Source organism: Triturus cristatus, chromosome 10 (genome assembly GCF_964204655.1).
Source record: "Triturus cristatus chromosome 10, aTriCri1.1, whole genome shotgun sequence".
Lineage (NCBI taxonomy): Eukaryota > Metazoa > Chordata > Amphibia > Caudata > Salamandridae > Triturus > Triturus cristatus.
In genome coordinates, this window is record NC_140593.1 from 605,459,530 (window position 1) to 605,487,434 (window position 27,905).

Consider the following 27,905-nt stretch of genomic DNA (forward strand, 5'->3'; position numbering starts at 1 on the left):
TATTCAACACATATAATGTCTAATTACTGCTTGTACTTGCACTCACCAGTAATCTTCTACATGATCAAAAGTGTGTTTGTGTTTACATGCTGTATGTTTGATAAAGCCTTCTAACGTCATAGGTCTGAACTCTGAACCCTCGCAACCATTGTCTGAAACCACGGGCTCAACATAGTCACTTTCACCAATAACACCCAGCTCATCCTCTCCCTCACCAAGGAACCTGACATCACCAGGCACAAGTACCAAGAAGGGATGAAAGCTGTTGCAAATTGTATGAGGAACAGCTGCCTGAAACTCAACTCGGAGAAAACAGAAGTCCTCATCCTCGGCTCCACCCCCCTTTGCATGGGATGACACCTGGTGTCCCCCCGCCCTCAAAACCCACCCTCCCCAACGGTCTATGCACGTAACCTCCGCATCCTAGTAGACTCCGCTCACCATGAATCGCCAGATCAACGCCGTCTCCTCCGCATGCATCAACACCCTCCGCAAGACATTCAAGTGGACCCTCCCTCCTACTCCAGGAAAACGGTCACTCACGCACTCGTCACCAGCAGATTGGACTACGGCAATCAACAAAAAATTCCGCTGGAACTCCAGACTGCCCAGAACGCCGCAGCCAGACTAATCCTCGATATCCCATGGCACAACCACATCACCCAACACCTCAGAGACCTCCACTGGCTTCCCGTTGCCAGAAGAATAATTTTTAAGCTGCTCATGCACGTCTACAAGGCCCTCTGCAACACCGGACCCCAATACCTCAACCACCACATCTTCTAAGCCCCCAAGAGAAACCTCAGCTCAGCCGACCTCTTCCTAGCCACCTTGTCACACTTCTACAGGAACAGGGCAGGTGGAAGGTCCTTCTACCACCTCGCAGCCAAGACCTGGAACGATCTCCTCCTTCACCTCTGGAGAAGCCCAACACTGCACCAATTCAGAAAGGACCTCAAGACCTAGCTCTTCGAATGACCCCAACGGAGCTGCTCACACCCACCCCTCAGCGCCTTGAGACCCTAACGGGTGAGTAGTGCGCTCTACAAAACCCCCATTGATTGATTGTCTGTATACACTAGCAAAGTCATTTGAATCGCCCGGAGGTCATGACATGTAAGATGTTCTCTGTTGGTCAACACCATACATTCCTTCCCCATACAGCATATGTGGTAACAGTACATACATAAACAACTTTACACAAAACTTACTAAGGCATTCCCATTGAATAGTAGGGAATTTAAATCTGTTTAGCGTAACTCTAGGAGTCCCAGGTGATGATCAACCAAATAGGCAGTTCCTTCACAGGGTAACACAGAGTAAATATGCACCAGAAAAAAAGGGCAGTTGCGCTTCCAGGTCAGCTAACATCCCGGGTGTGCAATGCAAAGCAACTGGAAATTTATCACTGAAAGACTGGTGTGGGGTAAACCACTAAAACAAATCTGCGTGGTTGATCTAAATAGCAGTAACTTCCTAACCCCACTTACTGTTACCAATACTGTGTCATCTATCCACAAGCAGGACATACATGCAAAGGAGAATTGTATTGAGGTGATAACATACTTAGGTAAAGTTATAAAGGTAACTATAAAAATGCTTATTTAGGATTAGCAACCCCAGTGTTTGGGAGCTGTGCAGACTAATTTAGACTACCACCCAGGAACTCGGTAGGCTGCAACATCAAAGAGAAGAGAACCTAATACATAGCCATAACATGCAAGTCGGTACAATGAAAAGTGATGAATATTAGGAAAAGGTGGAAGCAAACCAGGGATAAAACAATGGGACTTAAAGAAGAGGTGAAAGATTAGAAGGACTGCGGAAAGGAATCTACTTCAGTTATTGAATGCTCAAAAATCATGTGCACTGCTAAACAGTGCTGGCTATGGGAATTAGTGCCCTGCTAATCAGTGTTGGCTCTGGCAACAGGAACACACTGCTTAATAGTGCTGGCTCAGTGAGCAAGATATTGCAGCAGGGCAAACCCAATTTGTTACTAACATGGGCACATAGCATGATCAGGCATTATGAAGCCTGTGAAAAAAGAGGGTGACTTAAAATAATAACACTGCTGCAATATCCACCACTGTTCTGAAGCAAACTGAGATTTTAAAAGAGCTCCTTAGCAATCACAAACCTCTGGTGTAATGAGTGAGTGTTAACACGTGCCAGCATTGCAGTACCAGTTTCTCCCTCCATTAGTTGTTGTTTCCAGAAAATGTACTTTTTATGAGTAATTGATTTTCAATTGTCATAAATTTCTTAACAAATCCAGAATACAGTATTTGGGCATAGTCCAATATTCGAACTCTCCCACCCATGTTAGAACAGGTCGAAATCATGAAACAGATCTTTTCTCTATGCACACTATGTTGATAACTTTATTAGGAAAAAGTGTTACTATCTAAAAATAAATAAAGGCAGTTTTAACATATTATGCTGTTAATAACTTATGGGATTTTTCCATACAATGTAACTTTTTAAATATGTAATTATCTTTTTGTGTTACAGACTATTTGCTGTCCAACAACCATGTCAATTCAATTATTGTTCACAAGTTTGACTTTTCTGATGAAGAAATTATGGCTTACTACATCTCATTCCTAAAGACACTTTCGTTGAAACTGAACAATCACACTGTGCATTTCTTTTATAATGAGGTAAGTTAAGCAGTTTACCATTTTATCAGCCCCAGGCGCAAGCTATTTCTCTTGATTGCTTAGGGTAAGGTCAAACTAAAGACATTTCCATTCGACTCATGGCCTAATTTTTAAAATGTAGCGTGCATAAATGTAACTAAATATATTTATTTGACCAAGAAATGGTGTCGGTGGTGGGGGGTAGAGCAGTTATGTCTGCACAGATTTTGATTATGCTGGAGGGTTTGGAAATCTTAATGACCCCTACATCGGAAAATATTGCCTGATTTTGAAGCAATGAGCCATATAAGTTAGCCCATTCTATATCTTTCAAATTACTTTTTATGATGAACGGAATATTTTGTACCTAAGCTGCAGTCCTACAATGATGAAAAGAGGTTAACTTATAGTGTTTCTATAATTAATAATAAGATCCTAATTGCTTGATTAATAAAAATCATTGCAATCAAAACATCTTCACAATCGCACAATATATAAAAAAGACTGTACCACGAATATTATTAATAATTTACCAATACACATTCATAGTTGTCATAAAACCAATCCAGTTCACCATACATTGAACATATCAAAAAATAAATTGTAAAGTCTATCAAACATGGGCTAGATCATGCAATAAATAGTAATTCTAACATATTATAAAGTGCATCAATAATAACTATTACAGGATATTGCATATTAAAGTGAACAAAAACAATTATAAAGTGCATCAATAATTACAATAACAGAGTAACTTCAATTATTACATTTCTAATTATTTTTTTGATAAGCAAATTTTTATTTCTTTATAGAAAGCAAAATCAAGGATGACACACAACAGTCTGATTAACTTGGCATCAATAAAATCTGTCATGGAAGCATTGACAATCAATTGCAAGACCCTCCCCTCTGCCCCAGCCCTCCGCCCCCGTCCCCTGCACTCCCCTCCCCTTAAAACAGTCCCCCAAGCCATTTTCCTCATACTGTACGGAATTTTTTGGGGCAGCCCCGAACAGCGTACAACGTCCGCTCCTGAGCGGCACACCAGTCCACCCCTCTTCTCAAGGTAGCACCTCTAGGTGGGTCGGGTTGTTTCCATGCGGCCGCCATATCCCTTTTGGCCACCACTAGCGCAGTAGTTAGAAAGTACTTTTCGTTACGGGACCCGTCTAGCCCATCCGTTATGCCCAGCAGAGCCATTCTAGGGTCATGGGGAACCTCCCATCCCAGGACCTCAGCTAACTCAGTTTCAATCGCGTCCCAATAGCTCTCCAGGCGGGAACAAGACCATACCATGTGGAAGAAGTCCGCCGGATCTAACCCACATCGAGCGCAGGAAGCGTCCTGACGGAGGCCCGCACGATCTAAGCGGTCCGGGGTCAGATATGCGGCGTGGAGATAGTAAAGTTGGATGAGCCGCAGTCTAGCTGTAGTGGTAAGCGTTCTGGGTGCCATAAGGGCGTCCCTCCAGTCCGCTTCGTCCAAGGGACCCACCCAGGTCTCCCACCGCTGCTGCAATCCGCTCCAATCTACCGGGGTATTGTTGATCAGAGATTTATAAATACGGGATATTCCCCCCCCTCCCAAGACATCCCAGCATCACCTGAGCCTCGGGCGGACTATGGGCGGGTAGTCTGGAATCTAGAGGGACATGGGACTGGATCGCATGGCGCAGCTGGAGGTATTTATAGAATTGCGAAGACTGTAAAGAGAATCTGGTCTGAAGCTCCTGGAAGGAACACATGTGGCTCCCCCGCTAGACATCACCTAAGCAGGAGATCCCTAGAAGATCCCACGCTCGAAATCCCTCAAGCCCCGCCACCTCCCGCAGCCAAGTCCTGTGCCAAAGTGGTGTGACCAAGGTCACTGTTCCCGACCAACGGGTATGGCGCAAGGCGGCGCGCCACACCAGAAAAGGGGCCTGCACGACATCCGGAATCGACCGGGAGACCATCGCCCCGTAGAGCATATTCTGAATAGATGAGAACCCGGTGAGTTGCACCTCGAGTCTATAGGCCGAATCATCCCACCCGTTCGAGAACCAGTCATGAATCACCAGCAGCTGGGTGGGCAAATAGTACAAGTAAAGGTTAGTCATGCTCAGGCCTCCATCGTATGAGGGGACCCGGCAGCGGTCCAGTGCTAAGCGGGGTCTGCCGCCATCCCAAAGAAATTTAGTCGCCATCTTATCCATTTCCCGGAACCACGGGCGGGGGAAGGGGTACGGAGTGTTTTGTAGCATTTATAGGAACTTGGGAAGGATCATCATCTTATAGAGGGCGATCCTCTCCAATGGGTTCAATGGGAGCGACTGCCACCTAACCATATCTGATCTGGTCTTATTGACCACAGGGGCCCCATTGAGGGCCCAACAGAGTTCCGGAAGAAGGGTGACCCAGATCCCCTGATATTTAAAGGAGAGCCTCCGAAGGGGAATATCTGACTGCCAGTCGAAACACACCCTCCACGGGTGCAGCGGGACCAGTACGGATTTCTTAGGGTTCAGATGAAGACCCGATGCCTGACCAAACCGGCAAAGAATCTGGCGGACCCGGGGCCCCGAGACCGCCGGATCAGAGAGATATAGAAGGACGTCGTCCGCGTATAGAGCAATTTTGTCAGGGGTCCTACCCGGCCAGTCCCACCCACGGAGAATGGGATCCGACCGGATCAACACGGCCAGGGGCTCCATGGCCAGGGCGAAAAGGAGGGGCGAGAGCGGGCATCCCTGTCGCATCCCCCGACCTATGGGAAACGGGCGGGATAGAGCCCCATTGGCCAACACACGGGCTCGCGGGCTCGAGTACAGGACACAGACCATGGCGCGGAACCGGGGACCAAAGCCCATTTGCTCCAAGATGTCACCCAGGTAGTCCCACCCCACTGAGTCACAGGCTTTTTCGAAGTCAACCAGCAGAAGGGCCAGATAGGGGGAAAGGCGTTCCCGGTGTGCCAGGGCGAAATGCAAGCGCCGCAGGCAGTGTCTGGTCCCCCGGTTTGGCATAAATCCACATTGGTCCGGATGGACCAATGAGACAAGGAACGGGCGCAACCGCTGCGCAAGGACCGTGGCGTATATCTTGAGCTCAGTATTAATGAGGGATATCGGCCGGTAATCCGGGCAAGACTGAGATGGGGGTTGCGTCTTGGGAAGGACAACTATAGTGGCCGTGTCCGTTTCCTGCGGGAATGAGCCCATCTCCACCCATCTCCACCACTTCTGCAAAAAGGTCCCGAAGCCTCGGGGACCTCGGGGCCAGGGTCTCACGGCAGTGAGCATAGTATTCCTGTGGGAAACCATCTGGTCTCTGGGTCTTCCCGAAATGCCAGGCGGCTAATCGCCTCCTCAATTTCTTGCAGCGTAATGGGCAACTCGAGGGTCTCACAAACCTCCTGTCCCAACCGCCCGAGAACCGCCCCGCTCGTCCCCAGCAAGTCCGCAAGGGAGATCTCCGACGCCCGGGTCCGGTATAGCTGGGAGTAATAGTCTGCGAAGGTTTGGGCCATTGCCACCGAGACCGTGTGGGTCCCGCCTACGGAGTCTTTGATGGCAGGAATGATCCTGTTTGCCCGGGGGTAAGTAGCCAGCCGGTGAAGGAGTGTACCATTTTTATCCCCCCATCCGTAGACCCGGGCCACCGAGGAGCGCCAAAGAGTCTTCGCCGCCTCCAGAGAGTGCAGGCGTATCTCCTCCCGCAGAAAGGCCAGTCGGCGTGCCATCTCCCAACGCCCCCTGGTTCTGCTCGAGCTCCAAGGCCTGAGCTTCGCAAGCCGCGAGTCGTTGGATTTGTCTACGTCTCTGCTGTTGCACATGCCCCTTTGCAGCCCCCCTAACAGTCGCTTTGCCCGCCTCCCAAAGGATGGCAGCGGAGGAGACGGAGCCCGCATTGTGAGAGTAGTAATTAACTATCTCACCTCCCACCATTGTTCGAAAAGCTTTGTCTTGAAGGAGCCAAGCGTTAAGACGCCATATCGGGCGGGCAGAGAGGGGAGGTGGGCCGAGAGCAAGGAGCACCGGCGAGTGGTCTGACAGGCCCCTCGGAAGAATGCGTGCATCCTGCACCCCCACGCATTCGGTAGACGGGATGAAGATGAGGTCGATCCGGGCGTGAGAGTGGTGCGCCGCCGAAGTGTGGGTGTATTGGCGAGCCTGTGGGTGCCAGATCCTCCAGACATCACACAGGCCTTGAGATTTGGCCCAGTTCGACAGCTGCTTCGCGCGAGCGGCTCTAGCAAGGGACCTGTCGAGTCCAGATGGGGCGTATAGACAGCATTAAAGTCTCCTCCAAGAACGAGCGAGCCCGCCGGAAGCGTCAGGAGGAGCCCCGCGGTGTAGGAAAGGGCCATCGGTAAAAGGGACGGTGCCGCATAAAGGGACAGCAAGGTGAGGGATCGCCCCTCGAGTACCACAAACCGCAACCGCCATGCCCTGGGGGTCTAGATGGACCTGAGTCAATACAAAGGGAAAGGACCGTCGAAGTAAGATAGCCACCCCCCGGGATCCCCTCGCAAAACCTGAGTGCCACACACTGTCGTAGCCGTAACGGGCGAGAAAGGGACATTTATTGCCAAGAAGATTGGCTCCTGAAGAAGGAGCACATCGATCTCAGCACGCTGAGCATATTTAAGGACTGCCATGCGTTTAAAACGATCTAGAAGACCATTGACATTCCAGGACAATATGCGCACGGCGGCCTTAGGAACGGGCGTGTCAGCCATGGTCGAGGACAAAAGAATTGGTCAAGGGAGGTGCGGCTGCACGAGCTCCCAGAGAGGAGGGACAGCGGGACATCGAACAGGAGAGCAGGTCAACAAACAAGGAAACATGATGCCGTGGAACAACAACAGAGAAGCGTTCACCCTCTACCAACAAAACCCTTCCTAGGAGGAAGAACCAACCCCAACCCCCCCCCACCCCCCCACCCTATACTTCGGAACCAGAAGCATCTGTCGCCCTAACGAAATGGAACAACCACCAAGCTAAAACGCTCGGGCTTGAGCACTATTGGACCCCTTAATATAGCAGAATAAGCCTGATTCACCTGCCCTGGCCGAGAGCAACAAGCACAACGGAGCACCCCAGCCCAGTGTCGAGCGCCCGCAACCTGGTGGGCATCTCCCCCCCCCCCCCCCCCCTCCCCCGACAAAACACAGACAACAGAAGGAAGTCAAATGGTAGGGCTGCGAGAAAGGTCCAAGGTGTCCATTTGCACGGCAGGCCGGGCCACGGAGCCCGCCCGCCGGGGCGCCGCGGCCCGCCGCCCCGCAGCCGCGGGACTGGTGGGGGCAGCAGAGGAGGCAGAAGAGGCCCCAGACCCCCGGCGTGGACGCCCCATGGAGCGTGTGCTGACCACCTCTCCGTCTGTGCGCTCCCGGGGCAGCGTGCGGCATCGTCGTTGGGTTCTCGATGACCGGGGCATCCCCCGCCCCCCCCGCCCACCCACAGGTGATCCGTGTCCAGAGCGGTGCAGGGGCTGCTCCTCCGTTAACCAGGTCCAGGCCGCCCGGGGTGTATCAAAAAATAGTGTCTTGTGTTGGAAGATGACTCGAAGGCGGGCCGGGAACTGAAGCTGGTATTGGAGGCCCATGGAGCGCATCTTCTGTTTCACCTCAGTATAGGAACGCCGCAGTTCCTGGACTTCTCGGGTGTAGTCCGGGAAAATCATGATCGGGTGGTTCTGGTACTTGAGGGTGTCCGCGCGCCGGGCCTCGCGAAGAATAGCATCTCTGTCCCGGAAATTAAGGATCTTGAGGATGAAAGGCCGGGGGGGGCGCTCCTGGGGGCCTAGGGGCCAGGGAGCGATGGGCCCTTTCCACCACAAATGAGGCAGACAGGCTGTCCGCCGGCATCCAGGATTGAAACCAGCGTTCCATGAAGTCATCCGCACGGCCCGATTCGACCCCCTGCAGGGAATCCCACCAGGCAGAGGTTACTGCGCCGGGCGCGGTTTTCTGCATCTTCGACCCGGCGGTGCAATTCCTTGGCGTGGGTGGTCAGTTCTCGTACTTGGTCCTGCAGCTGGCGGATATCATCCTCAGCGGTAGATAACCTCGATTCAGCTTCCGAGATGCGGGCGGTGGCGTTGCGCAGATCTTGCCTCAGAAGGGCGACATCCACCTTAACCTCTCCCACCATACCCTCCAGGGAGGCGCGAGACGAATTGATGGCCTGCAGGATGGCAGCAAGGTCTGTGGCGGGGGCCGGAACCGGTTCGCCGGTGGGGCCTGTCCCTCTCTCGGAGGTCATAAATTGGTCCGTCCTAGTTTGGGTGGCTGCGGGTGTCTGCTTGGCTGCCCTGTCTTTACCCATGGTGGTGGAACCCTGAGCCCGCCGAGGCTAGAGGACGGGCGGTGTAGGCACCCCCAGTGCGTCCACGAGGATTTAGGAGGCAAAAAGGCAGGCGGAAGGAGGCACGGTCAGGGCATCCCGCTTAGGTAGAAGGCCAGGCACCACCAGAACTGCAGATCGTTCCCCGGGGAGCCGCCCGATCCAACAGCCGATTATCCCCTGGGGTTTTTCACCAGATCACCGTCTGCCACTATCACGACCAAGGCGAGGCTTCGCAACTCGGGTCCAAGGCCCCAGGCCCAAACAGGTAACAAAGAAGGGTACAAAGTTCCTCGTGTACAGTGGCGGAGAAGAGCAGGTAAGAGAGTACCTCAGCTGATCAATGATAAGAGAGACCAATCAGAAGAAAGTGAGGGAAATTCCCTTAGTTTGAACTAGTGCTCTCACACACCCAGCAAGCTAGGTGTCATGCTTCATCATATGAGCACTGCCCCTCGTCAAGTCGGCGCTGCAATCCTTGACGGGCTCCCGAAACCGGGGCTCTTTGTCGGGGATCTTTTGTTCCTGCCGAAGGTGCTTGGGGGTGAGGGGCCTAGTGTGAAGTGATGTAGCAGAAAAGTGGGTTTTAAAAGGGGGTCAGTTGGTCCTACTTCAATTTTATTCCAAAGGTCAACTGCCCTGTTAAAAATGTGTAGAGTGGCTAAATGCTAGGAGTTAGGTATCTAGACATAAGCTCTACTCTATATGATCAACATGTTTCTTGCCGTGATAGTCAGGAGGATCAAGGCAATTCATCAGGATCAAAATAAGACTGTCTACAATAATACGTGGTAAAGTGATTTCTACATACCACTTCTTATGGTTTGTTCCTGTTGGGGAAGAAAGAAACTCTTTATAACAATTAAAAGTAACTCTTCGTACTGTACATAACTATGGATAATTGTGTCGTAAGTGATCACCGTGCTCGGGCGTGCAACACACAATTTCATTACATAGTAGTGTCTCGAACGCCATTCGGGAGTGTGGGGTAGGGAAAGATAAATTAATATCCAATGATTCTATGGAAAAGGACTCACCTAAAAGGGTTGCTACTGTTGTTAGCAACGGTGCTGGCGGCTAAAAGGGACACCAATTGGGTCCTAGAGAGGACATAAAAGTTGCTTGAAAACCATCGTTAATAGTATCTATGTTTTGGAAAAAATAATAAGAAGTCACCAAACATAAGGTGGCACCGTTGTGGGGGGTAGAAGGTAGCAGGGCAGAGCCACAGTAACCATAGCCCTGGCCGATCAACCCGTACCGGACACCAAGATCGAGTCAGGGGGTGTTGGCCTCGGTACATGGAATCTGTTTGAATAGATCAGGAGGGTTCCGGTGGTCAGTTGGCAGATGTGGCTCCTCGGGTGTAGGGAGAAAAAACAATATTAGATTCAGTAATCACCGACGTGGATTCACGTACAGGGAAACGACCTACCCAAACCGCCAGGAACCGGGGTGGTGGGTATCGAGAGGGAGTACGAGAAAATATACTGTGGTTCCGGGTGCGTCATCGAGTGCGGGAAGCACGTCGTGACGTGTTACGCTAATGGAGTACAGTCATGTGATTGGTCCCAGGCACGGAGGTGCGTCTTAGTTGCTGAGAAACCTCGTGACGTTGTCTCTGGGACAGGTGACGTGTCTCGCTGTTGGGTTACGAAGTGTAAACAAGTACGTGACCCACCATAATGTGTCCAAAGCTTTTGACTCATGAACTAGAGGGTCAAAGATCAGAACAATAATTATAACTGCAGGACTAATAATCCAGGAGGGGGCGACACAATGGTGAGTGGCGTTTGTCGTACCGTATACGCTGCATCAGATGATGCAGGTATAAATAAACCACTGCCGAATGGCGTTGGATGTGTAACCATATTAACACATGTGAAATTCAAACAGTCGAATATCGATCAGAAGATTGTGGATCATCATTGGTAATGTATAAGCACTGCATAGCTTGAGGGCTGTGTCATGAGGACGTAGATAAGGAAATCCGTGTGTCTACAACATGGCGTGTGGTTTGAGTATCAATGTTGTAGTCCCTATACAATCCAACTTCCTGAGGTCCAGGTGTAAGAAATGGTGTGTCAGTAATCACACAATGCGTAGAATGGCCCATCGGTATATGAATAATGCTTGAAAGAGTGTTCATATATAGCAACTGGGGAACACAGGGAAACAGGAGCCTCGTATCCTGCCAATGAGAAAATTAATAGCATTGACTATTCAAAGGAATGGACCAAACATCAGAGTGGAGTAGGATCAGGATATTAGGGCATGCAGTTCCCAGTTTAGGATAGGGTGCTCCAGGGTATATCATCATTGAGACCCTCGATATGGCTTGATAATCTATGTACCCATCTCTGTTCAAGTCTGAATAGGGAGGATTTAGAAATCTGTGCATGGGATTCTAGTATGACCCAGTGTAATGAGTCGGGAGTATGTTGTGTCTCCACGAAATGTCTGTATAGTCTTGTAGTTGTGCGTTGGCAACGTATGTTACTCCTATGTTCAGTTATGCGGATTTTAACTGGACGCATGGTCATCCCTATGTACTGTAGATCACAGGGGCAAGTAATCAGGTAAATACACTGTTTAGTATTACAGTTAGTGTGTTTTTGTATGTTCCACTTAAAATTGGGTCGTAACACAATTTCTTTAGTGGCTGTTGTGAATTTGCAAACTGTACATGTACCACAGGGGAAATGTCCTCTGACCGGTGGTAAACCCCAAAGGGTGGTTTGTGATGGGGTAGTGTACTTCTTGGGTCTTGTATGGATCAAGATATCTCTCAGGCTACTGGTTCTAGTGTAGGCAAACCTAGGCACAGGTATCCGTAGGTCGCCTGTGTTTAGAATGCCCCAATGTTTCAAGATAATCTTTTTGGTGGGGGCAGAATTAGGTGTGAATGAAGTTACACATGTGATGATGTCCTCAGGTTGTTTCTGGTGTACTTCTAGTAGTGCCTCCCTAGGACTATTTAAGGCTCTCTTCATGGAGTTTTTTATCACCTTGTGTGGATAGCCCCTTGTCTTTAGGTTGTTGGCTAAAGAGGAGGCTTCTAGTTTATAGTCATTAGTGGAAGTACAGTTGCGCCTAATACGTAGGAATTGTCCCACGGGAAGGTTATCTTTAAGCGCTCTGGGGTGATGGCTCTGGTATAGGAGAAGGCTATTGCGATCTGTGGTGATAAAAAACTCCATGAAGAGAGCCTTAAATAGTCCTAGGGAGGCACCACTAGAAGTACACCAGAAACAACCTGAGGACATCATCACATGTGTAACTTCATTCACACCTAATTCTGCCCCCACCAAAAAGATTATCTTGAAACATTGGGGCATTCTAAACACAGGCGACCTACGGATACCTGTGCCTAGGTTTGCCTACACTAGAACCAGTAGCCTGAGAGATATCTTGATCCATACAAGACCCAAGAAGTACACTACCCCATCACACACCACCCTTTGGGGTTTACCACCGGTCAGAGGACATTTCCCCTGTGGTACATGTACAGTTTGCAAATTCACAACAGCCACTAAAGAAATTGTGTTACGACCCAATTTTAAGTGGAACATACAAAAACACACTAACTGTAATACTAAACAGTGTATTTACCTGATTACTTGCCCCTGTGATCTACAGTACATAGGGATGACCTTGCGTCCAGTTAAAATCCGCATAACTGAACATAGGAGTAACATACGTTGCCAACGCACAACTACAAGACTATACAGACATTTCGTGGAGACACAACATACTCCCGACTCATTACACTGGGTCATACTAGAATCCCATGCACAGATTTCTAAATCCTCCCTATTCAGACTTGAACAGAGATGGGTACATAGATTATCAAGCCATATCGAGGGTCTCAATGATGATATACCCTGGAGCACCCTATCCTAAACTGGGAACTGTATGCCCTAATCTCCTGATCCTACTCCACTCTGATGTTTGGTCCATTCCTTTGAATAGTCAATGCTATTAATTTTCTCATTGGCAGGATACGAGGCTCCTGTTTCCCTGTGTTCCCCAGTTGCTATATATGAACACTCTTTCAAGCATTATTCATATACCGATGGGCCATTCTACGCATTGTGTGATTACTGACACACCATTTCTTACACCTGGACCTCAGGAAGTTGGATTGTATAGGGACTACAACATTGATACTCAAACCACACGCCATGTTGTAGACACACGGATTTCCTTATCTACGTCCTCATGACACAGCCCTCAAGCTATGCAGTGCTTATACATTACCAATGATGATCCACAATCTTCTGATCGATATTCGACTGTTTGAATTTCACATGTGTTAATATTGTTACACATCCGACGCCATTCGGCAGTGGTTTATTTATACCTGCATCATCTGATGCAGCGTATACGGTACGACAAACGCCACTCACCATTGTGTCGCCCCCTCCCGGATTATTAGTCCTGCAGTTATAATTATTGTTCTGATCTTTGACCCTCTAGTTCATGAGTCAAAAGCTTTGGACACATTATGGTGGGTCACGTACTTGTTTACACTTCGTAACCCAACAGCGAGACACGTCACCTGTCCCAGAGACAACGTCACGAGGTTGCTCAGCAACTAAGACGCACCTCCGTGCCTGGGACCAATCACATGACTGTACTCCATTAGCGTAACACGTCACGACGTGCTTCCCGCACTCGATGACGCACCCGGAACCACAGTATATTTTCTCGTACTCCCTCTCGATACCCACCACCCCGGTTCCTGGCGGTTTGGGTAGGTCGTTTCCCTGTACGTGAATCCACGTCGGTGAGTACTGAATCTAATATTGTTTTTTCTCCCTACACCCGAGGAGCCACATCTGCCAACTGACCACCGGAACCCTCCTGATCTATTCCAACAGATTCCATGTACCGAGGCCAACACCCCCTGACTCGATCTTGGTGTTCGGTACGGGTTGATCGGCCAGGGCTATGGTTACTGTGGCTCTGCCCGGCTACCTTCTACCCCCCACAACGGTGCCACCTTATGTTTGGTGACTTCTTATTATTTTTTCCAAAACATAGATACTATTAACGATGGTTTTCTGGCAACTTTTATGTCCTCTCTAGGACCCAATTGGTGTCCCTTTTAGCCGCCAGCACCGTTGCTAACAACAGTAGCAACCCTTTTAGGTGAGTCCTTTTCCATAGAATCATTGGATATTAATTTATCTTTCCCTACCCCACACTCCCGAATGGCGTTCGAGACACTACTATGTAATGAAATTGCGTGTTGCACGCCCGAGCACGGTGATCACTTACGACACAATTATCCATAGTTATGTACAGTATGAAGAGTTACTTTTAATTGTTATAAAGAGTTTCTTTCTTCCCCAACAGGAACAAACCATAAGAAGTGGTATGTAGAAATCACTTTACCACGTATTATTGTAGACAGTCTTATTTTGATCCTGATGAATTGCGTTGATCCTCCTGACTCTTACGGCAAGAAACATGTTGATCATATAGAGTAGAGCTTATGTCTAGATACCTAACTCCTAGCATTTAGCCACTCTACACATTTTTAACAGGGCAGTTGACCTTTGGAATAAAATTGAAGTAGGACCAACTGACCCCCTTTTAAAACCCACTTTTCTGCTACATCACTTCACACTAGGCCCCTCACCCCCAAGCACCTTCGGCAGGAACAAAAGATCCCCGACAAAGAGCCCCGGTTTCGGGAGCCCGTCAAGGATTGCAGCGCCGACTTGACGAGGGGCAGTGCTCATATGATGAAGCATGACACCTAGCTTGCTGGGTGTGTGAGAGCACTAGTTCAAACTAAGGGAATTTCCCTCGCTTTCTTCTGATTGGTCTCTCTTATCATTGATCAGCTGAGATACTCTGTTACCTGCTCTTCTCCGCCACTGTACACGAGGAACTTTGTACCCTTCTTTGTTACTAGTCTCATGGGGTATGTACACTGGACCTCTCTAAACAACAACACCCCTAGTCCCTCCCTTTGATAAAAGACCCATGCTCAAACACCCTCCAGCGATTCTCCCGCAGGCGATAGGCCTCCAAGGCACAGGCAAATGCGCTTCCCCGCGCTGGCGACCCCTCTCAATGGGCCCCTCACCACCACGGCCTACGTCCAGCTCGAAGGGGGTCTCCCGTACAGGTCGAACCTCTCCCCCCGGAGGTCCCGATCACCTCGCCCCCGCATAGTCAACCTCCGAGCTGCGAGGGGGGGGGAGGGAAGCCACACACATCATCTTCGTCGTGACCGCCGGCCCGCGGCCTGAACCTGGAAGGGGACCCCGCACCGACCGGATCACCCCAAGGGCCGTGGTAGATTGGATCCGGAGCCAGCGCAGCAGGTGGGAGGAGTAAGGGAGGGGGGGGGGCGGCCCCCGGTTGCCGACACCCGGCCCGATGGGGGTGGTGTCCCCACCTCTCCCGGCCCCCACAGCAGCTCAGACAGGCCCCGTCGATGCCTCCCCCGTCGCCGCACTCACCGCCTGTTCCACAGTAGAATGCTGCCCCCAAGGGCCAGCTGCACGCCTCCAGAGCCCCCACGGGCGGACACCAGACAGGAGCCTTGTTTTCGGTTCCGCGGTGGGGCTCACAGAGGCCGCGGGACCGCCTCTTCTTGTCCACCGGCAAAGTCTGGCCTACACACCTCGTGGGCGCCGCGGGCTCAGTTGACAGCCTGTCCGCGCCACAGTACCAGGTCCGCTGCCGAGGCGCTGGGACACGCTCCGCGAGGACAAAGGCACTTCAAATCCGGGCCCAGGACAGCGGGACAGCTCCGCACTCCGATGCGCTCGGAGGGAGCTGGCCAGGGCAGCTCAGAGCGGAGCAAGAAGGACTCGTGGGGTCCGGCGCCTGGAGCCTTACTTATTTTAGGTACTATTAACCTGTCTACAGCATAAGGATTTTAATGGGCCTGGTTTGCTATCTTTAGCTAAAGTTATATTTGAAAATACTTTTAACAGTGTTAAACTCTGGGTGACAATGGGCTTTATCGTTTCAGCTGCACTTGGCCTATTCGGAATGTGAACTACCTGATCTTGGGACAGGGGCAAAGTCCCCTGGGGCTTACTGTCCTACCTAATCCCCTCTCCCTTATTAATGCCTACTGTATCAGGCTTCATTATACCAGTGGCAGTAAAAACGTCCTCTTTTCTACCATTTGCAGATGCCTGAGTCTCACAACTTGGATACGTCAATAAATCAGAAGGAGGTTCCGTACCTTCTTGGGCACAGTCCTGATCTGGGCATTTCTTATTAGCTTGATTAACTTGATTAAAAATGGGATAACAGTCCCTGGGTTTTACTGCTGTAACTACTGGAATGACTGACTTCTTAGCCTTATTCCGAGTTTCCACAACCGTTTTCTTGCCCTATCACATAGTGGGGGACAATCACGGAAACTATCTCCAGAGCTTGAACATGGGGAATTAACAATCTCAATTGACTTGTTTTTCTTATTTCCCTGAGGAGCATAACCTTCATTAATTTGTGTGACTAAGCCCAGACAGAGCTCTGATACCCCACCAGACTCCTCTGGCACCCTAGTATTATCACGACTCTCATCTACCTGGGGATGTTGCTGCTTCATATTCACACTAGGTACACTGACTCCCAAGTGGTTATGACAAACTGGGGTTCTATCCGGAAATGAATTCCCCACTGTTTTTTTAACTTCATCCACAAGTTATCCTACTATTGTAGGGAGATCGGACACCTTATCTAAAATATGAGAACATGTGCCTCTTCTCAATTGATAATTAACCTCCGTCTGAGCCTTAACCACCAAACTTGTCAAATGTTGTAGTTTTGTATCCATGCCGGCCACGTAGACTGCTAAAGTGCTTAGAAGTTCCACCTGTATTTCAAGTTTATTTGAATGGAAATCATGTGCACTTGTTATAGCATTCATTGTATTTAATTAATTTTGCCAAACACCCTTATTATCTGTATTTTTATAAATAGCAGAATGCTCATTGGGTATAGGTGAAAAGTCATATTTATCTAGGAACGAGAGATCTGCAGAGTTCAGCACTCTGACTCTTTCCTCTCCTGAGGCGGAAGCCGGGAGACCTTCTTTTAACTTTATTAAGCGCTGTGCTTTTTATCTACCGTTTTTTAGCTGCCACTGAGACTCGTGTTGTGTGTATGTGCACGGGCTTGTTACTGCTCTTGGGTGACACTTGCCTGGTACCTGCAGAGACCTCTCCCTCCCCTCGTTGCCGGGTCACTCTCAGCTGAGCATTGACGCTGAGAGACCGGCTTCGTGGGACGAGTGGGAGACGGCGGCCATATTGGTTTGGGACACTGTTGGGTCGCGTTCGAGCTGCGTATTTAAGGGGCTCCTGATCGCCCTGCACTCGTCTAAGCACTCTGACTCTTTCCTCTCCTGAGGCGGAAGCCGGAAGACCTTCTTTTAACTTTATTAAGCGCTGTGCTTTTTATCTCCTGTTTTTTAGCTGCCACTGAGACTCGTGTTGTGTGTGTGTGCATGGGCTTGTTACTGCTCTTGGGTGACACTTGCCTGGTACCTGCAGAGACCTCTCCCTCCCCTCGTTGCCGGGTCACTCTCAGCTGAGCATTGACGCTGAGAGACCGGCTTCGTGGGACGAGTGGGAGACGGCGGCCATATTGGCTTGGGATACTGTTGGGTCGCGTTCTAGCTCCGTATATAAGGGGACGATCATGGCTCCGTGCAGCGGACGCGCCGTATCTGCGCCGGAGTCGGGCCAGAGCCCTGCCCATCTGTGCCCGTCTGCGCTAAGGAGGCGCTAGGCACTAGATCTAGGGTGTCGTATCGTCACGCTACCAGATCCTATTCGAGAGAGGCCCTATGTAGCCTGCGGCCGACCCAATCTCTCTGTGAGCATTCCCCCCTTAATCCGCTCTGTGGTCCGTTCCGTTGCCCTTGTGGCCACTTTGATCTCGGTTCCCCCATCCCCATTAGAGCTCTGCATGAGCCCTCTCTCATGTCATCTCGGTCCACGGTGTCCTCTACCCCCCGGACCCTTAAGATTTGGAACCTCAATGTTAGGTCACTGGTCAAACACCATTCTGAGATCTATGACCTTATTACTGCTGAGGGCCCTGATATCTTTTTTATGACCGAGACTTGGCTTCAGGGCGAGGCCATGGCGGATTTGAATCTGGCAATCCCGCAACATTACTCTATTTTCACTCATAACCGCAATTCTAGGGGCGGGGGCATTGCAATGGTAGCCAAATCCTGCTACCCTTGTACGTGGAATAAAATGGCCATAGACGGCTGCGAGAGTGCGCACTTCTGTGTATCTATCAATCACCATCTTACGTTCTCGGGTCTATTGATCTACAGACCTCCTGGCAATGACATAGCCTTTAGGAAGATTCTACCAGAAGTAGTGAGCTCTCTCGCGATAGGCTCGGCTAATTTCACAGTCCTTGGCGATCTCAACCTCCACTTCGACCTTGGCCACATCCCCGCCATTAATAGTACGCTTGCAGATCTAGAGGCGCTGCAACTGAGTCAGATGGTCACCCTCCCTACACATGTTGGCGGCCACATCCTGGACCCCATTTTTTCGAATCTGTCCACGGCCAAGGTGTTACCTCCAGTTCCGGTAGCTTGGACAGACCATTTCCTGGTGGAATTTAACCTTGTGACTAAAAATCCTCCTTTTATAAAATCAGGCAGGTCTGTTTTCAAACGCCCTTGGAGGAAACTTATGCTTGAGGACTTTCATCGGGTACTCAATGAACACCCTCTGGACTTTTTTCAGGACGCAGAGTCTGGTTACGATCTTTTTTGTGACTGGGTCTCTCGCGCACTTGACTTGTTGATTCCTGCCACATGGAGTAAATGTCGCTCTTCTGAACCTAGCCCATGGTATGACGAAGCTTTACTGCGTGTAAAAAAAATCTTGTAAACAAGCAGAAAGAGACTGGGGCGCAAAACTTACGATGTCGAGAAGAAACGATCGTACCTCGTGAAGCTTAAATCATATCATAGAGCCATCTGCAGAGCGCGCGCGGCATATTACTCCCAGGAGTTTAAACATAGTCCTAATCCCGTAAAATTGATTTTTAAAGTCCTTAAAGATTTGACGGCAAAAAGAGCCTCAGCAGCTGAGGCATGCTCCGCATCTCACTGTGATAAATTAGCCAATTTTTTCCTAGAGATGGTGCATACCATCTGTCGCTCCTTTCCAAAACACTGCCCCTCTGTGTGAAGGACAGAAACTTTCTGTTTCCCCTAATGTGGTTCTACTCACTCTCCCGGAAATCTCTGAGGGTGAGTTTAATAGGTTGGCAATTAGAGTTAAATCCGGGTCCCCTGCAGATCCGCTCAGACCCGCTCAGTTCAGAGAGTCGGCTGCCCTTTGCTTCTCCCCCCCTGTGCGCCAACTGATTAATCTTTCATTGTGCTCAGGGATGGTACCTACCAAGTGGAAACAAGCTTATGTCACTCCCATTCTGAAAAAAGCCGCTTTGGATCCCCTTACATTGGAAAACTACCGTCCAATATCCCTCCTCCCTTGGGTTGCCAAGGTCGCGGAGGCGCACGTTAACAGTATTTTGACCCATCATCTTCAGACCGCTAACATCTTAGATCCCTCACAGAACGGCTTTCGAGCGGGCCACAGTACGGAGACGGCTCTCCTTGCAATGACGGAACATCTACGTACCGTGCTGGATTCCGGTCAAACTGCGGCACTGGTCTTACTTGACCTTAGCGCCGCGTTTGACACGGTCTCCCATGGGATACTTATGCAGCGTCTGGGCGAGGCAGGTATCTCTGGCCCGGCTCTTGAATGGTTTCGTTATTTTCTTGCGGACCGGTCATTCAGGGTTGCCACACCTCCTTTTGAATCCAAATGCTATTCCATCGAGCAGGGAGTTCCTCAGGGGTCGGCTCTTAGCCCCACACTGTTTAATCTGTATGTGCGGCCGCTGGCGGCTGTCGCCAAGCAGTGGGGCCTGACTATGGTTTCCTATGCTGACGACTCGCACTAAATGGGGTCTCCGACTCTGAGGCCTCTGGGTTCAGAGAGGGATTAACAGCAGTGGCAGGCTGGATGACGGCCAATTGCTTACAACTTAACGCTAAAAAGACCGAAGTCTTGAGCATTGGGAAACAATGTGGTCTCTGGGGTGATCAGTGGTGGCCCCCTGAGTTGGGCCCAGCCCCTATCCCGGTCCCTGTGGTCAAATACCTGGGTGTCTGGCTAGACTCTGCCCTTAGCTTCCGCGGCCACACTAAAAAAGTGGCGGCAGCCTGCTTTGGGGTTCTGCGGGGACTGAGGCCAACCCTGAAGTTCTTTGACTCCCCCACTAGGCAGCTAATTATCCAGGCTACCATACTTTCTCGGCTCGATTACGCGAGTTCCCTTCTGGTGGGAGCCAATCAGGCCGAAGTCATCCGCCTGCAGCGAGTTCAGAACGCGGCAGCCAGAGCCCTGGTGGGGCTACCTAGTTTTTGCTCGGTGAAGGAAACCATCTTGAAACTTCACTGGCTGCCCATGGCCCAAAGGATTGAGTTAAAGACCTTATGTCTCTCCTTTAAGATTCTTAAGTCATCCACCCTCCCGATTCTGGAGCACCTTCTCACTTCCTACGTTCGCGTTGTCGGAGGTCGTTGGGCCAAATTCTTGCAGTAGTTCCACGCTTTAAACGCTGCAGAGCGGGAGGGCGGTCCTTCCGCGTCCTGGCGGCCAGGCTTTGGAACTCGCTTCCTGCCCATATCCGTGCCCTTGAGGACCTGCTCTCGTTTAGGAGGGCCATTAAAACATACCTTTTCCCCTCTGGTTCTAAGACCACGGCATAGGTCTCTTTTCCTTTCTTTTCTGCATCCTTCTTTCTCTGCTACTTTTCTGACTCTAGATTTCCTTCTCTCTGCTTAACGGAGCGCCGGGACGCCCCTTCGCTGGGGCAGCTGTTGCGCTATACAAGAACATATAACATAACATAACATAACATCTACTTGATCAATGTTCTGTACACCATGTTGACTGTTCATGGTTTTACTTTTTAAAGAGACTAGAATTGGGTGAGCATCTGTTACCTGTTCCCCACCACATATCCCTGAACCAAATGGACTCCGAATACTCTTATTGTTGGATAACTCTAACGTAGACAATCCTAGACTCTCACATATCCTTTCGGCCCCAGTCTTCGGTGCCCGAGATGTCAAAAAGCTTTGATTCACTTGCTTTACTTGCAGTTCACCCAGAGAGATAACGGAAGCATCACTGTCATTTGAGAGCTTATTACACTTGGTTATGTCCCAAAGAGTATCTTCTGCCTGGTGTACACAGTTCATTCTAGGCTGCATCTTCATTTGAGTAGACAGCACATATACCTGCCCGGCTTTAGGGCCATTATGGACTTGACCTTTAACTACTACTTTGGGAGGGGAATTTGTTGCAGCTGGTCCATTTGATTTTAAAGGCATAAAACCTGCCAACTGTTTACCACGATCTCTCAGCTTGTGTTTCTACACTTTGGTTATTCTGCACTTCTGTCTTTTAAAACTCTCAGAGAGAATGTGTCTGTGCAGTTTATTCAGTCTAAATAACCAACAGGTTGCCTAAGTTAATGTGCTGTATTTGCCTTCCTTTGGTGTCTTCTTATTTGTCTTTGTGCATCAAATGAGTAATTGAGCCTAGATTTAGTTTATTAATACAACCAGGCTGGTGGTTGCCAAGGGCTCTGCCCAGTCATATTTCCTACCTTCTATTTTGTTTTTATATTATGTATGTGGTACAGTACGGCACTCCCCAATTTATCTTTGTGTATGGGTTAATCAGGCAAGTTTCACTGGCACTTACGCATGTTGCACTTGTCGCAGGATTTACTGGACTTGCATTCTTCTTACCCTGGTCCTCTGTGGACTTCGACACTATAGAGCCACACCACCACTCTGTGATAAAAGACATGACTCTCTGATTGAACTCAACTTGGTCGCCTTAGGCTTAAGCTCTGCACAGCCCAAGGCTGTATCAGTCAGTGAGGGTGTCCGAGGGTGGGCTCCACTGCTGCTGCTTTATGTCCGAATGCAACTCCCTAGGAGAGGAGAAAGTCAAAATGGCAAACCAGCGTGAAGGTGAGTGGCCTCATATCTGCTGCCAGTCACTCGCTGTAAACCCATGATTCATAGATCATTGAAGAATGCAGAGTGTATGGGACCTGATCAGCATTGTTGTAGTTAAGATTTCTGGCTGTGACCTATCTTGAACCCTTGCCGCTATGCTGTTGACTCAGTTCAGCTCCTTAGTGCTGGAAATGGTGCCTGGCCTGTCATTTTATCTAGGATCAATGAGGACACCTGCAATTTGGGTATGACTTGCCTCTCCCAGTGAGCAGTGTGAAACTGCACCCCATGAAAATGTAGCTCGGTGCTCTTCCCTGCTGCCGTTCTAAGGAGCAGAAAAGTTACTTCCCTAAATGGGATCAAAGCTGACAGTGACTGAAACAGAGTGCAGTGCTTGCTACCCGATATGTGTTTCTTGGAATGCCTTGAACACTTTAATTAGGGAATGCTTAAAATGTACGGGGTGTTGGAATACTGCTAAGTTACTTAAGGTCTAGAATATGGAACAGTTAGCCACATCCAACTTTGTTCACAATTAAAAGTCTGTCTTGCTTTATGGAGATTGTAAAGTAGAATAATTTGTAAAGGCCCAGAGTTTTTTTAAAACATATAACAAACCCATGGATTCTGCTAGACTAAAGCCTTTGACTCTAAACCATGCACACATGCTGAGTGTTCAGCACGTATACGTGCCTGTGTATTTCAGAAGGGAGTTGCCTGGACTCCATTTGTGGAATTCCAGGACTCGCAGGTATCCCTCTAATCCCATTTCTAATCATCTTTCACCATCAATCTTTGGCATGTTGAACCTCCTCCTCCCTTCAATCTGCGATTTAGGGAGGCCCAGATACAGGCAATTGTCATAATCCAGTTTTGTGGCGATCAGTGCCTGCAGCACGAACCGTGGCACATGCAAATTCAAGATTGTCTTAACGACCACCACTTTCAAAGTTCACCAGCCCAGCCACCACTGGTGGTTGCTTCTTGCAAATGCCTCAAACTGTTGTTTCCATACCTAGCGGGCCTTCTTTGAGTTTCTGGCAATCGTTTATGGTAACTTGGATGACACATGCGCTTGAAGATGGTGTACATAGTGAGCTAAATCAGTGCAGTCCATTCATCTATCCACCAATATAAAGTCAAGCTTATTAAGTAATCAATGATGGCTCCATCCGTAATATTTGAATGTGAATGAAAGGAGAAGAAAGAACATATTAGGCCTTCTAGAAATATTAAAGATTTTGTTTTTTACTAGGGAATTCGCATTCACTATGAAAATGAAACCTGCCCATTTGTCTGGTCCCCAATGGCATCAGGTTTGTAGCCACTACTGTGGCCCTAGTGTTTTTTTTTCATTTTTATACTGAACAAACTTAGTCCAAAGGTATTAGAAAGGTTTACAGGAGAACCAGATTACATTAGACTTTTTTAGGCACTGAGGATATTGTTGTTTGTTCTGCTGTCATTTCTTCCTTTTATGACATTCATCGTGTAAGACCTTGAAAGTTCTGAAAAAAGACCACAGACCAAGGAGATTTTAAAAGGAAAATGGTTAAAATTTTATTGAACATAAATGTGCTTTGATTAACTGTTGGTTAATGTCAAAATATTTCTCACCCACCACATTCTATTGGAACAAACATTGGCAAAGTCAGTAGGCCTGATGTTGGTTAATAGCCTTTTGGCCGTTTGTCAGTGTTAGTTTATTTGTAATGATTTTTGTAAAACTTATATATTGTGAAAGCTGCTGGGTGCTCATAAATACCCCCCAAAAAATATTGCCTAAATGCAAAATAGTTTATTGCTTTCAAAAAGCGAACATTGCCATAGTAGCCTCTGCCATTGAAGAGCTACTTTCTTTGTGGGTTTTCTCTTCGTGAAAGGGAAGATGGTCATCCGTCACAGTGACGGTAGCCAATGGCTGAACTGGGTGTGCCCATTGCTACATCCTTCATGCTGTAGTGGCAAGAAGAAGAACACGCATTCGCAAGGCAGCCTTTTGGCAGTTCTTGATTTTGTCATGTTTTCTGCAAAACTTTGTTCGGAAAGCTGCTTGACCTTAATCAATCTAAACTAAAGCATTGACTAAAAGCAAAACTTTTGTTTTGATCTAAAAAAGAAAATGCACACATCACCATACTACTCCATAGCACTGAAGAGAACTACTTTGTGTGGTGATGTTCTCCTTATATAAGTGCACCTAGCAATCACTCATAGTAAAGTCAGCCAAGGGATGAAGTGGGCTGACACTGTGTCCCTTGATGCATGTTGGAGTGGGTCAAAGAAAAATGTGAATGACAGAACCACAGACAAATGGACAAAGTCTGGCTGAAAACCCCAATAGATAACTATATCATGCACATAATTTTTGTAAAATCATAATGTTTTGGCTAACACAAAAAAATCAACCAGTCTGCCATTGGTTGCCAGCCTCTTTCCTTTGGGAAAGAAAGTATGAAAGAAAATGAAAAAAATAAAGAAGGAAAGAAACAAGGAAAGAGGAAGGCAAGAGGAAAGATAACAGGGAAAGAAGCAAAGAATGAGGAAAGAAATACAAAGGCGAAAAAGAAAAAGGGAAGGAAGGAAAGAAGGAAGGAAAGAGGAAGGTAAGAAAGAAGGACAAAGAAAGAAAAGGAAGGAAAGAAGAAAAAAGGGAAGATGGAACAGGGGAAAAAGGAAAGAAAGAAGGAAACAAAGAGGAACAAAAGGAAAGAGGAAGGCAAGAAAGAGGAAGGCAAGAAAAGAAAGAGGAAACAAGGAAATAAGGAACAAAGCAAAGATGGAAAGAAATACGAAAGAGGCTAGAAAGAAAGAAAAAGAGAGGAAATAAGTATAGAATGAAGCAAAGAAGGAAAGGAAGAAAGGAGAAATAAAGGGAAATAAAGAAAAGGAAAAGAAGAAAGAAACTAGAAAGAAGGAAGGAAAGAAAGAAAGGAACGTGAGAAACCCAGGAAAAGAAGGAAAGAATGAAAGGGAGAAAGAAGGAATGACAGAGTAGCAGTAAAAATAGAGCACCCTTGTGTGCTTATATTCAGAATTCATGTTAGCTGCTGCAATGGTATGAAAAAGCAGCAGTCCTTTAAAAAGGCAATTTTAAAAGGAGTTTACATCTACATTGGCAGGAGACAGGAACTGATAAAACTGGAATTTGTCCTTTTCTCTCATCTGGTAGAAAGCATCCTGCCATGACATCAGTTCCTACAAACACAGGCGACACTAAAGTAGTAGTAAAGAGAAAACAAAAGCACTGGCATAACTACTTGTGTGCTTATGTGCTCCGTGTGAAATGGCTAAATGCAGTCTGCCTGTGGATGAAGTAGGCTGATTCATTGCCCCATGCTGTAGTGGGTGGGCGCAAAATGTGAATGACACAAAAACAGACTAATAGAAGAAGAGCGGTGGCTGAAAGCCTTTTTAGGTAAGCATATTATAAATATAATTTAGTAAAACCAAAAGGTTTTGGCTAATGCCAGACCTTAAAATATGAACAACACAGCAAAAGACTAATGGATGAGTAGGGCTGGCTGAAAGTCCTAATAAAATGTCTGTCTACCTACCTACCTACCTACCTACCTACCTATTTATAGATGGGAAGGTCTAGGTTAACGACAGATCTAATGACTGCCTTTTCTCTGTTTTAAATTAAATGTAGGTGTACGTGAAACTGGTCACGTGAGGATGGCAGCAGGCTAGAATTAGTACATTGATTAGCCTTATTTTATGAAGGATACGTCAGCCATGTTTCCGGCCCTGCTAAGTAAAGATAACTGTAGTTTGGCAATTTATTTTTTTGCCGTTTAAAGCCCCGTTTTCAAGAGAGGCTGACATATAGGGGCCGATTCCGATCCAGGTCGGAAGGGCACCGAACGCAATCCGGCCGGAAAAACTACGAGCCCTACATGTGTTTTCCACCCGACTCGTACAGCTGTACAAGCGAGCAAGTACGATGCGTGCTACGTGAAATTCACCAACCGAGTCGTTTCCGGGTCCGAACCGCTCCGTACGTCTCGGTCGTAAACTAACCGTGGCGTGCAATGGATGCGGATTACGACAGAGCCAGTACGATGCACGCGTCGGACAGCCTGTGCGAGCCGTAGTGTCCGTCTCGCAAAACGTCCGGGTGGTTGCCTGTGGGGGTCTGCGTCGAACCCCCTGTCACCCACAGCCCAATGAATCGGACACAGGGGGAGACCCAAGGGTCCCCCCAACACAGGCATGTATGGTGTGCATGGTACCGACGCGTACCCACTGTAGGGGGCGCCCTTGTGCAAGACGTACCCATTCAGTCAATGGGAGCCCATGTATGCGTCGCACGACCGGCTCCCATTGACTTCTATGGAAATCCGACCGAACCGAGTCCGGCTGCATACGGCCGCATCGTACTCGCTCGGTCGGACTGCAGGACTCCGGCTCGGTCGGAAAACACTCCGGATCCGGCTTGGTCGGAGTGCTTTCCGACCCGGATCGGAATCGGCACCATAGTAGTAATCAATGACCAAGGAGGTGCTTGATCAAAAAAGCAGCCAAGCTGAAAATAAAATTCCTTCTACGTGAATTGGTTCAATTTATATGTTTTATGGTAACTTTGCTAAAAGAATTTAAAAAATTTAAATCCCTTAGCAATACCCATTACTTTACTGTGAGTGAATACATGGAAATGTATACCAGCAGAAAGGGCGAAGATAAAAAGAATATCAAATTAGAAGAAATGAGCAGACAAAGAATATTGCAAATCTAAATAGTCTGTGAGTGTATATAAAACCCCCAATGATTCTATTCCTAACGATCCGAGTTAATGTTAATATTGCACACCTATATAAACATTTGCTCACACTATTCTGAATAGTGAGGCAAGCATTTACAGCTCACTTTGGCAGAGGGATTATATTATTTCGCCGCAGGCTACGCATAATTGAGACTTAAATTTTCCAACAACCTGGTAACCCGTGGTCAACTGGCCTTGCCTCAGCCAAAGAATTGTTGAAATTATCCATAGAGAATTGGGACCCCAATATAATCAAGTATACCACCATTAAATCATCAATAAAAAAGCAAGTAAGATCATGCTCTCGTACATTGGACATCGAAGCTCTGACAGCTAGAGGTTTTCATGAGACCCAAAGCTCTCCTCATATATCATATGGCCTTAAAACCACATCTCACACAGCCGGTGGGGCGGCAAGCCCTATATAGGATACTAGCAGCCAGACTACACTCCCTCCCCCTAAAATATCTGTATCCCTCTGTGAAAGTAAAACCAGCCATCACGGAGTGTCGCCTCTGCTAATACAAGCGTGAATCGCTGGCTCACATCCTGCTATGCTGTCCTGCACTGTTGCCAGCGCGCCAAACCTACCTAAGGCCCATTCTCCTTCAACTAGGCACGCGGACGACAAACGAGGCCGTTCATTTGCTGGACACAGTGAAGCATATGGCCAATTTTGCTAAGTTCATTTATCACGCCCGCCAAGCTCTTATTGACAGGTCAACCTTGGCACCACGTGGGAACTACCTGGATGAGGGACCCACGTAGTCTGGCCCCCACTGAAAGTTTACCTTGGCGCATCTAAAGGACTAATACTAATTACATTTTATAAAGCAAAAACACCAAATGGTGGTTTTTAAGAATTGTATACATATTATTCTATTTTAACTATCTCTTTTATTTTGATCGCTCTTTTTGTATTGCTTTTTACTAATCACACAAATAAAGTGTCATTGTCATAATTGAGACCAGAACATATGACCAGTTATTTTTTCTTGTGTTTTTAGTTGCATGAATCAAAAATTGAGTCATGTTAACAGTATAGAGTACTGTACCAGCAGTCACAAGTTCCACCAAATACCTGCATGTTTTTGAAACTTTTAAATT

The 27,905-nt window shown here is 48.1% G+C and overlaps 1 protein-coding gene across 4 annotated transcripts in view; it reads left to right on the top strand.

Annotated features, from left to right (window-relative positions):
• Positions 1–27,905, top strand: part of CLEC16A (C-type lectin domain containing 16A) — a 645,672-nt gene that overhangs the window by 87,799 nt on the left and 529,968 nt on the right. For all 4 annotated transcript variants that reach the window (XM_085632123.1, XM_085632125.1, XM_085632126.1 and 1 more), the window contains exon 4: positions 2,515–2,663. In XM_085632123.1, the coding sequence (XP_085488249.1) occupies positions 2,515–2,663 (149 nt within the window). The remainder of the gene's footprint in view (positions 1–2,514; positions 2,664–27,905) is intronic.